The following is a 12631-nucleotide window of genomic DNA, read 5'->3' as shown; positions in this document are numbered from 1 at the left end:
ATAACAGCTTATTCAGCAATTTTTTTAATACAAGCTTCAGAGCGGTTTATTTATCCATTGTACAGTGATAACGTTTGTTGGGTGGTGTCTCTGAGGCAGTCAAACTGCAATCTGTGGCTCATACCCTTCTTTTCGCAGTCTTCTGAGAAATTGCGGATTCGTTGAAAATTGAGCAAACCCATGGAACGCTGACATAGGTTTTAATTTGCTTCTTGAATCTATCTTCAGCTACATCTAGGAACAGCAACCGATGTTTTTGGCATAGCTCCACAAGCCATTCTACTTGATTTTTTTTTTTAAAGATTTGCTTTGCGCTTTTTTCGCTGATGACTCTTTCTTAAACTAGCGCATCCAAGATCTAGTTATTTCTTACACTAAAACATCCCATCGATTTTTTTTTCTTTTTTTTAATATATTTTCATTATTGAGACATTCAGCTTGAGACTGGCTCGTCTTCAATCTATTGAATTTGAGTTCCCTTAAATCTCTCAGAGAACACCTTGGAGTGCTCTGAACCTCCTAGGAACACCCCTGAAGCCCATGGGGATCCTCTGGGACGCCTCTCAAATCTCCTATAACACCCTTAAAACCTCTTTCGTGATACCCTATGGAACGCCCCTGAAACCTCTTGAGAATTCCTGGAACGTTCCTGAAAGCCCCTGGTAAACACTTGGAACGTCCCTGAAACACCCCAGAAATCGACATCTGGCAGTCTGTGCACAGGCACTTTCTCTAAATGGAACAGAATGTGCCTCTGGAGCTGACCTATGTACTGATATCTGTTACTAGGGCACACCGTGAGCGAAGGACATATTTGACTTGTATGCTTGCAGTCTGAGGATCACTTTCCTATTTTCTAAAAACGCAAGCATTCAGGGTTTAGTATTTTACCCTATACAAATCAATGCTTAAACATTTGTTTTGTTTAAAAGCAGGTCTCAAGAAGCCACAAGAGAGGGAGGGTCAAAAGGACGCTTTTTAGAGACATAGGGGACAACAATAAGGTTTCTCTGTAAAGATGTTAATTGGATTCCTAGAAGGATATTAGTGGATTTATGATGGTTTTAAAGAGGGTTCTAAAGGTATTATGGCACTTGCATTGGTATTTCAAGAGGTTTCAGGGACATTTCGTGGGGCTCCGGGGGTTTCAAGTAGTTTCAAGGAGTTTCAAATATTCCAGGGAAGTTTTCGGTGGTTTCAAGGACAACGTTTCAAATGATTCTCAGAGAATGGAGAGAGCACGTAGAGAGATAGCAGAACATCATCATAGCACGCTGTGATGCTCTGTGTCTGTTAATGTCTCCGTATTTTTTGTTCCATCTTTTCGTTTTGACGTCTTCACTCATGGGCATTTTAATTCAAACTTGTTCAGATGTGCGTCGGTGAAAGCTGTGTAAGTTTGTGCTACGTTCAAAGTTTTGTTAACTATTCAGGACGGGCGCCATCAAGCAGCTGAAACTGCACTGCGCTCGTGCTGTATACGACGAGCGATATTTTTTGTAGTGTTGTACTTTTCACAATGGCGCGCGTCCTGAAGGCTTAATTAAAAATGAATCAAGTCATCAGATCCAAAATGTACATTGTACATGTTCAATTTTAATTTCAGTATAATGTTGTCGGCCGTTTAAATTGTCCATGTTCAAACCCACTTGACAACCTTTAACGTGTGTTATTTTATGTTTATGTAACAAATGACTTGGCTACTCAAACTTTGTATGTAAATTGTAGTTTGTCCTGAGGATGAGTGAATAAAGTTCGAAACGTTATCCATAATTACAACCGTTGTTCTGTAAGTAACTCGATGACCGAAAACGCGTCTGCAGTTCCTAGTTTTCTTCAAGGGCTTTCCAGGACATCCCAGTTCCAGTTTTCTTCAAGGGCTTTCTCTAGGGATTGCTCCAGGGATTCTTCCAGGAATTTATCCAGGGGTTACTTTAGAAGTTTTAGAATTTCAAACAATTTTGTTTCAGGTATTCTTCCAGAATTACCTCAATTATTTCTTACAGAGATTTGTCTGTTTTTCCCTTCCCTGTTGGGGAAATTAAGCCACTGCGTCCAAGAAGTTGAACTTTTGTGGCATGTCCCGTTTTGATAGTCACATCTAGCCATTGGCGTAGCTAGGGGGGGGGGGGTTCCAGGGGTGCCTGGCACCCCCTAGAACAAATTTGGCACCCCCTAGAACAAATTTGGCACCCCCTAGAATTTTTCCTTGATAGCCAAATAAAATCTAAAACTTAACTCAATAATTCCAAATTTATTAATGGCACATTAGAATAAAATATAAGCACACCCGTAATTACTTATATACCTGTTGTAAGTTTTGGCGTTTTGAATATCGATAAGAAAAATCAATTCTCCATGGATTCCTCCAGAAATACTCCATGGATTCCTCCAGAAACACCTCTATCTAATCAAACAGTGATTTCTCTAGGCTTCCCTTATGGATTCTTCTCGATATTTCTTCAATAAACTTCCCTTAGGATTTTCCAGGTTGTTCGTCCTGATGGGGTTGTACATACTAGAAATTTCTGCAGAGATTGATCCAGCAATTTCTCCTAGGATCTCTTTGGAAATTCTTACTAAAGCCTGTATCCGCAATAATCGGGACACTTCTGTACGGCTGTAGCTCTGTAATGAATCGGTAAAATTGGCCAAATAATTGACTGGGAACTCTTTGGTGTATGTTCATTATTTGTGACAAATTTCATAAAAATCGATGCATTACTTTTGGCTGTGGATGAAAAACAAACAGCCGTGGTTTTAATCATTTTGTACAATCATGACCAATTTTCATTCGCATAGTAGATGGTTCTTTTACGCTGCAGTTCAAAGTACTGTGATGATAATTATGAAATTTCGTTAGCAGTTATGATACTTATAGAGACACTTTCTTGCAAAATTTCATCAACTTTGACCAATTGGTTTGAAAGCTACTGGTGTTGATAGGAGTGAGTGCAAGGGGACTGCAATCTATTTTTTCACTATGGAGTTTGACAGGTTGGATTGTGCCTCCTTACGTGGAGCATAAATTTATGCTCCAGCCAAAATATTCACCAACACAGTCGTGAAATTTGAATGTTTACCTCTTTACGAGGGATATCGGTGCAAAACGCTCACATAAAAGTGTTGATCATGAAGAAGCTGCATTATTTGATAATTTTCAATTTGAGAGTGTCGATGTTTAGATAAAGTTCCCACAGAGAGTGATAATTGTTTGTAAAAATTCACACAATACCTCTTTTTGTGAACTTTGTTCGCCGAAGTGCGTTTTTCCTTATTTTCTCCCGCTGCTGTATTGAGTGAATGTTGGTATTAGTGTGCTCTGGTTGCGCATGATAAGCGGCAACAAAATCAGATCACCGTAGCACTCCCGTGGGTGAGCGTTAGTGAAAATTTTTCGTGTTTTTCATGTGCGATTTTTGGCTTTTCATAACTTTTGAATTTCTCTGCCAATTTTCATGAAATTTTTACAGAAGCTAGTTTATCATGTGTATATTATGCCTGCAAAATTTGATGATTATTGGTGTAGTTCTTTCAATAGTACAATCGAAACAATAGAGAATGCTGACTAATTGCTGTCTGAGAGGCTAAAATCACGTTCAGCCCCAAAACATGTTTCGACTATAAAATTGTTGATAGTGCATCGATTTTTTTGAAATTTTGCCCATGCAACAAATGTAGATTGAGAGGTTTGTGTTCAAAATTTCAGCCATTTCCTTCGCCAAATTCAAAAGTTACAGCACTGACAAGCAAAACTTGGGTCTTTACAAATTCAATTACGCACATTTTACTCTTTCGTTGCTACAACAAAAAGTACTGCATCGATTCACATGAAATTTTGTAGGTGAAATGAACACATCTTAAGATGTTATTAGACAAAATTTGAGCAATTTGAATGTATCTATTGCAGAGTTATAGCTGTGTTTCTGCGTTCCGAATATTGCGGATACAGGCTTTACCTGATGATTTATTTGATTTTTTTTCAAGAATTTCCGAAGAAATTCCTACAGCGAACAGAATGGGAAGAGATCATCATTCCCAAAAGAGTTTAGCTATAATTTCTTATGAATGTTTTGTAGACATTAAAACAAATCAGAGCAAAATAATGCATGAGTAAATAAAAATTCTCAATCTTCTAGAAATTGGTCACCACTACCAGCACCACGTTGATTTGTGTAATCAGGCGAACTTTTTTTGACATATTGTACAAAATACAACAGCACGACTGCTGAAGGACTAAATGCTTTTAGAATATAATGTTATTATATTCAATTTCATCGTGTTGCGTTTAGTTATAAAAACTATAGAAATTTGATAAGGGGGCTTGCAATTAATAATTAATAATTAATAATAATTAATTAATGAGGCATGCATAGGGATGTAGTACTGGTAGTACCGGTACCGAAAATACCGGTATTACCGACCATTTATTGGTACCGAAATACCGGTACTGCGTGATGCTTGGTACCGGTACTTTCAGTACCGTGAAATCTCTCCCAAAGTGCTGACATCTGGTCATTAGCCAATATGCAATGGAAATAAACGAAAACATTTAAAACCATCTATTTTGACAAACAAAAATTTCATATTTGCAACCTTTCTGCAAACCCAGGATATCTTAGTAACGATTGGTTCAATGAACGTTGAATTTTGGAAAAGGATGAACTAGCTTAGAATAAAGCTTGTTAAATTAGGGGTTCTAGTTATTGTTTCAGTTTTTAGAATCCGTTGGTAGCATCATCATGTAAAGTTGTTCTTATTTCATTTCAGACTATTTATTTATTTATTCCGTCAAACAATGTAGAACAAACATTACATATAAACAAATTACTTAAATTAGCTTAAATTTAAATTGTTTTGGTTTCGGATTGTCTTTAAGTGTTGTTTTAGTTTTTTCCGAGACATTGTTAAGTCAAGTTTGCGGTCGTATTTATGAGTTACAGTGGATCATGAATTTTTTTCGACGAAAAAAATACACCATTCTACTAAAATCGGTGATTTTAGGGCCCTGTAGGGCCAAAATGTTGTAAGTACGGTAAAATGTGTCCTATCTATGTTTTTGTTCAATTTAGTATTTTCTGGTTAGCTCATATGACATCCCTGAAATCCGGAATTCAACTGGAAATTGTAAATTTCCTGTGCAATAGGTTATTCTTCATTTTAGTGAAAAAAAATCCCAGTACCGGTATTTTACCGGTACTACCGGTACTGTAACCTCCAGTACCGAAATACCGGTACTCACCAAAAGTGGTCGGTACTGCGACCCCTAGGCATGCAATTTGAATGCGGTCTTCGGCAAAGTTGTAGCTGATGGAGTAACCTAGAAGTACCAATGATCAACTAACGCTCAAAGGGCATTTGGGGAAATACTACGGTCGATTGAATGAAAAACATCCTTTTTCCATAGTAATTCCAATACATACAAACTTTGAAGGGTTTGTGCAGTCTCAATTTTCAATCAAATCAGCGCAAATTTTGGGAGAAGGCATAATCTGGTTACGAATCGAATAAGCGGTGTGGAGCAAAAACGATTTTTTGAACCACGCTAATATGTACCTAGAATATCTACACGGAACTACAAATGAACCCAAATTTAAGTTGTTTTGACGCAATCCCGGTCTTCCGTGGAATTACTCAAATTTGCGTCAAACAGCGATAGTGGCGAGTGAGTAGTTCTCGTTTGAGAGCGGCAAAAAAATTAACCCAGTGGTAAGTTATTTTCACCCAACGGAGGCCTCAATTGACGCAAATTTGGGTTAACTCAAGAAAAGCCAAATTTGGCTTCTTCCATGGAAGAGCAGCGGATGCGTCGGTGCTTCTCTCTTTGTTTTCGAAAACATTGCGGTGGGGCGAGGGAGAAAACAACCCAACTTTGAGTTAAAAGTTTAAGCAGTTTAGTCAAATTTGAGTTTTTAAAACTTATTCTTTGGGTTATAATATTTTTCCGTGTATACTTGGGGCGCCACTAATCGCACGGCCAAGGAGCCCGAATGGCTTGTACACGGCTTGATAATGTAACGTATCTCACCGCGAACAAAAAAATATGCATTAATTGGTTCAAAAATAATCGAGTTACAGCGGATAACTGACCGTGAGCTCTGTGGTTTCATTTTGCTAGGGAATCGCGCCACTTGGGCGGTGGCTTCTATATTCGTCTGTTTGCCTCTATAACTCAGTCAAATTTGAACCAATTGACACAACTTTTGGAATGTGGTGAGATAGGTATAGTATCTACCCGTGTACAACATTTCAAGTCAATTGGTTCAAATTTGACTGAGTTATAGTGGAAAACAGACGAATATAGAAGCCACCGCCCAAGTGACGCGATACCACACACGAATTGCCAGCTCATAATACAAATAGGGACTGACAAAATTGTGTCATCCACTGTTTAACTAATAAAATCATTTAAGTTCAATAATTTAATTTTGAAACATCACGTGGCTTTCACAAAAGAAATTCGAAAAACGCACGAGAGTGCTCAATCCCGCTCTCCCAGCTCTCTCCGAGCGAACTCCTGAATCCCGCCATGCTACTCGCGGACAGTGACGCAGCTGACAGCTTGGCCTGCTGTGATGTGATGGTAGATACTGGCGTGGTGCGTACGACCAGCAACACCAACACTGCCACTAGAGCCATTCGCATAATCAAAACACGCAAATCGTACGCGAAAGTCAGGGCAAATTTTCCGGCTAATTAGAAAGAAAACTTAGTTTTTCTCGATTCAAGTGGCAGCGGAACGATGAACAGCATCGGTGAGAATTGTACCGAGTTGAAAAAGAAGTACGATACCTGCTTCAATCAGTGGTTTTCCGAGCGCTTTCTGAAGGGTGATGCCGACGATTCGGTGTGTGCGCCGCTGTTCCGGGTGTACCAGCAGTGCGTGAAGGTAATGTGGGATGATGGTGTAATGTGTTTGTTGGGTGATGAAATTCGTGCAGTGTGATGTTTTTGCGACTTGATCATTCAGTTTTGATGTTAAATTCATGGTTATTGATTGAAGTGCATCGATTCATGTAAATTTGACAGATGACCCTTGTAATTTGTTATGTCATCGGAAAGCATGGTCCGATGATGTTTATCGTTGTGTGGGTGTGTTGAGTGAGGGGCGAGCGGATTGTTGAGATAAATTTCTGCGAGCAGTGCTCCCAGCCTGAAGTAAACATTCTTTGTTCATCTCTCATCCCAGGACGCAATGAAAGCACAGCAGATCGAGTTCAAGGAAATTGAAAGTGACTACCTGGGCTCCGAGAAGGAGCAAAAAGTTCCTCCGAAGAGCGGCGGTTCCAGCTGACCCTGATCTGTGTCGCTCGGCAGCATCACCACTGGCCATTGAAAACCAGGAGCACACTACGACCGCAACTGACTGAACTGTGAACGATGATGGGAGAGACGTATGACGTATGATGAAATCAAATCAATTCCACACACATTGATGGTGGTGCTAGGCGCGAATCGGATGCGGGTGATATTATATGCACCGTTCGCATGCAATAGCTGAACTCGGAAGCCACGCTTTCCAACTATATTTTCATGTTGTTCTTTTTTGAGTTTTCATGAAAATGAGGGAGAACGGTGCACTTCGGAGCCACTCTATCTAGTCGAAAGTAAAATGTTATGATAATAAAAGTAAGTTTTAGTAAATCAAAGCAAATAAAAACAACTAAGTTAGGAGAATATCCACTGTGTCATTTGGAGTTGTTCGACGGCTTTAATCAGTTTTTATGATTATGCTTATTCTCTTGCTGTTGAGTACAATTACTTAACTCCTTAGGAGTTACTAATAAATCAATACATAATGAAACACAATAAATGGGTTTGATATTATGTGCATATCACATCCTTGAGATATTTTGTGCTCGGAATTAGAACAAATTCCTCAGAGGCCACTATGCACGAAATTTATATCACATTTGATGACCTACAGCAGGTAAGTGTTCTTCACTGATATATACAGCAGGGTTTACTGAAGCACAGTAGCATAGATTTCACGTTTGAGTTGTTAGGATTTTGGTGCGTCGAGTAAAATGGTTGTTTACCCCACAGCTGATGGCTGTAACCTACACGGAAGTTAAGGCGGAATTTCTTCAAAAATAATTCAGGATTTCCTCCAGAAAGTCCCCCGGGAATTTCTCCAAAACTCCTTAAGGATTCCCTCTAGAAATTCACTCAAGAATTTCTTCCGAAATTACTCCAGTAGTTTCTGCAGAAATTCCTCCAGGAGTTTTTTCCTCAAATTCTCGAGGATTTCATGCAGGAAATCTACCAGAGATTCCTCCATGAATTCTTCCAGTGATTCTACAAGAAATTCCTACGAAAAAAAATCTCACAAGAATTTCTCCAGAAATGCCTTCATTCTATGATTTCCTTCAAGTGTTTCTCTAGGAATTCTTCTAAGATTTTTTTCAAAATTTTCTCCAGAAATTCCTTAAGGAATCCCTTCAGGAATTGCTGCAGGAGTTCCTTCAGAAATTCATTCATGAATTCCAACACAAACTCTTCCAGAAATGCCTCCAAGATTTTTTCCAGAAATACCTCGTGGATTCCCAAGGATTCCTCCAGAAATTCCTCCATAAAATTTTCCAGCAATTTTACGAAAAAATCCTACGAAAATTCTCTCCTGAATTTTTCCAGAAATTTCTTGATAAATTCATCCATGAACTTCTCCAGGGATTCCTTCAAATGCTCCTCCAGGAATTCCTGGACTTCTTTTTTTTCAAAAATATCTACGGAAATTCTTAAAGCAATTCCTACAGTAGCTCCTCCAGGATTTTTCAGAAAATTCTCAAGAAATTTCGTCATGAATTCCACCAGTATTTCCTCCAGAAAATCACCCTGGAATTCCTCCAGAAAATTCTCAAAAAATTGAAATAACCTTAAGTACTTTTCCCAAAAATTATTCAGAAATTCTCCCTGTGTTTTCTCATGAAATTACCCAAAGAATTTCTTTTGGAATCCTTTCACGTAATTCTCTTAAAATTCCACCACAGTTTCTCCAGTTATTTCTCCGTAAACTTTTCTAGAAATTCCTCCAAGAACACTTTCATGATTTCCTCCAGCAATTCCTTAAGGAGTTCTACCAGAATTTTTCTTAGGCATTCCTCCAGGAATCCCTCCAGAAATTCCTCAAAGAATTTCAACAAGGGTTTCTTCGGAAATTGTTCTAGGCATTCCTGCAGGAATTCCTCCAGGGACTCGTCAAAAAATTCCTCCATGAATTTGTCCAGAAATTCCTCCGTGAATTTCGCACGGATTTATCTACAAATTTTCTCAAGAGTTTCCACATAGATTTTGAATGTTTTTTTTTTCAAAAATGATTTGATGTGTGGAAGATGATAAGTTCGATTCCCGGTAGGCCCAGGAACTTATTGAAATAAAAATTATCTAGACATTCTTGCTCATGAAATATCTTCTAGCCTACCACATGATATAAACACGCAAGCTCACAGTAATAGCCGTGAAATTATTTGTAGAACACTTAACTGAGAAGCGGGCTTTGTTCCAGTACAGTATGTTACACCCCGAAAAAGAACTTCTGCAGATATTCCCACAGGCAATTCCCCAAAAGAATCTCCGAAAATTGTTTTCAGGTTTGCTTCACAAACTCGATCACAAAATTCTGTAAAAGATTTATCAATAAAAAATAATAATATATTATAAATTGAAGACCAGAGAGGTTTCACGTGAAGTCCTAGTGAAATTTCGAGATGTTATTCATCGGGAATTCCTAATTACACTAATGGAAAAAGTTTTTTTTAAATTTCTAGGAGATTTTTTCAATATTTCCTGAAGAAACCCTCAACAACATTTTTATAGGAACTGCTGAAGGAACCTCTGAAGATTTTTTTGAAGAAACCCACAGGAGAATTTCCTGACAAATCAAGAAGAAACTTTTGTGTGTATCCTTGAGAGAATTTCTGGAGGCACCCGTGGAAAACATTCAGAAGGAATTCCTTAAAAACCTTGAAGGAACTTGTGAAGAAATTGCTGGATAGAACATGCTTTAAAAATCCTGGCGGAACCTTGACCGGAATTTCTTTCAGGAACACCTGAAGCAAGTGGCACATGAACCCCTAAATTGATTCTGGAAGAACTTACACGGCCAGGTTTAGCATCACTCCAGGTTTGTTCTTGCCCAGAATTCACGAAAGAATTCCTGAAGCCCATTCTGAACGGATTCCAGAAAAATTAACTGGAAGGATCCCAGGAGTTTCTCCGTAAATCTCCAAGACAAGGTGCGAAGCAATCCACAAAAAATCTGTGACGGAAGTCCTAGAGGCATTCCTGAAATAGTTTTTTTTTTGTTTAGATAGACTTTACCAATGGGGCATTCGTCTCTACACCTGAAATAGTTTCTGAAGGAAATCTCGTAACAAATATTTCTTGGAGGAATCGAGGGCGAATTTTTGAAAGAATTTGTGGTAATCTGCCCGATACGATTTCAAAAGTATTCCTGGGAGAATCCTTAAACGATTTGCCAACGAAATACCTGTAAAAATTCCTTGAGGAATTCCCAGAACAAACCCTGAAATAGTTTGTAGAAGTTCTTAACGAAACTTGGCAGAAATCCCTGCAGAACTTCATGGAGAAGTCTCCAAAGTTTTTTTTTTTTTTTGAAGAAGCTTCCTTTTTGCACCATTTCATTGCAGAAACGGAGAATTGACCTTCTCACCATGTAAAATTTCGGCTCATTACTACAAATTTAGTACATCACCGAACGTGCCCTATGGCAGCTGCACTTACACTTTAAACAGCGCCTAAATGCATTCTATTTTACTATATTGAACTGGTTGCCTTTGCGCTGATTTCTGTTTTGTTCACTGCTCATGGTAGAATCATAAGCACGATGATGTTGATGCTTTTAGTTTAGGTACATATAAAATACACGCTTCATACAAATACTCATGTTAGGCCAAGAATACGAAAAACCCCGGTCACCATTTCACAAACTTCTTTAAAGATCTTTATCAAAATATAAAGATTAATGTCGACTATTCTTTACTGATTATTACGTTACATATATTCAAACAACGTCATCGATCGATAAACAAACATGAAATATGTCCTTTATCGGTGATAAGATATAAATCTATACCGAAACGTAATTTAATTTCGTTAAATTTCATGTTGTCGCTGAACCTTTGGTTTTCTTCATGAACATTTATCGGAAAATATTCAATTTTCGATATCAACGTAACTTTGCCTATTGATATCGAAGCACACAGATTAGTCACGATACTCCTTTATCGTTATTTTTGGTAACGTTGGATGAAGCTGAGTAAAGGTGTTCTGCGATATCTCATATGACAGGAGCAATGTTTTGGTTTTGTTTGAATTAGAAAAAAAAATGAAACCCAGATTATAGCGAAACGGTTTTCCCTTAGATTTCTCCGAGCGCAAAACTAATTCCAAGGTCCGGATGAGGCCGTAGCTCGCTGGGTTGCTTCCCAGGATACTAATATAAGCAGAAATTCATGTAATTGGTAGGTATTTCAGATATTTCGTTAGCCGTATGAAGCCGGGAGTGAAGGTCCCCGGCTTCGTGATTTACGCCGTCAAACGAAACTCACTCCTGCATCGGGAACTTTGTGATATGTGATGTGTTTACTTGCTAAATTATAGTTTCTCAATATTGCAGAAATTCGTCATTGCCGGAGAGATTTTTAAACAATTCTGTTGTGCATTTGGAAATTGGAGAAGGCTAGACTGAAGATAAGTTATTTGTAGTCTACATATTTGATTAAATTCGGCTACATATTCGGCTACATATTTGATTAAATCCATACACTTATACCACCGAAAAAGCGCAAAAAAATGGCGGGTCATACAACATCTGTGATGTTATTGAAGATGTTTTTCGATACATCGCCAGAACATCATATTATGTATTTCAGAACTATCCAACAACTTCGCAAATACTTTCTTGTTGCGATCATGTTAGCAGAAAGTAAGCTATAAACCAAATGGTTACCATTCGATTATATTTGACAGCTCCAAAAAAAAAAACAACTTTTCTACTTTCAGCTCCTCCCTTACGAAATGATGATGGCTAAACATTGTTTTGCCACTTTTTAATGGCTTTGAAATATTAAATAATCATATAGTGATTGTCCAGTAGCATGACCGAATCTTTTGTGCGGACACAGATTTATGATGAAATAAACGTTTTCATACACCATAATTTCATGCGCTTTCAATCTGATATTTATTAATATAAATATTCCGTAAGTTCTTTGTGCTTTGGGAATACTTTTCAATCGAGATTACTTGAAGGCAACATGGTGGCATACTAATACAGTGCCGTCAAAAAAAAATGTGTATTCAAAAATATATTCCAAACATATATTTATTATGTTATAGTTTTTATTATAGAGCATACCAATAACTTCCAAATTTTATCTTTCTAATAATAAAGCAAAATGTTTTTTTAGTAGGCACTGTATCTTGAATTTGATCATGCTTTGCTAATGAAATGTGATGTCTGTAGTGTGTTGAAACTACATCTATCAAACATCCTAATAACATATTACTTTATTTGTTGTCAAATTACCTTGAAATAACATCAAGCCGAAAAAGTTGTGATAAGGTATTGTTTACTTATTTTCGATCATAATATTACAAGACATGTAGC

General features: G+C 37.8%; 1 protein-coding gene across 1 annotated transcript; it reads left to right on the top strand.

The window, feature by feature from the left end:
• The first annotated feature begins 6589 nt into the window (after positions 1-6589).
• LOC109414894 (TP53-regulated inhibitor of apoptosis 1) lies at positions 6590-7813 on the top strand. Its single transcript, XM_019688738.3, has 2 exons — positions 6590-6889; positions 7190-7813. Exons 1-2 carry the CDS (start codon positions 6743-6745, stop codon positions 7292-7294), a joined length of 252 nt encoding a protein of 83 aa, XP_019544283.1. The 5' UTR covers positions 6590-6742; the 3' UTR covers positions 7295-7813.
• The last annotated feature ends 4818 nt before the right edge of the window (positions 7814-12631 follow it).

Source organism: Aedes albopictus, chromosome 1 (genome assembly GCF_035046485.1).
Source record: "Aedes albopictus strain Foshan chromosome 1, AalbF5, whole genome shotgun sequence".
NCBI lineage: Eukaryota > Metazoa > Arthropoda > Insecta > Diptera > Culicidae > Aedes > Aedes albopictus.
The sequence above is the reverse complement of the archived record's forward strand: the minus strand, read 5'-3'. Positions and strand labels throughout refer to the sequence as shown.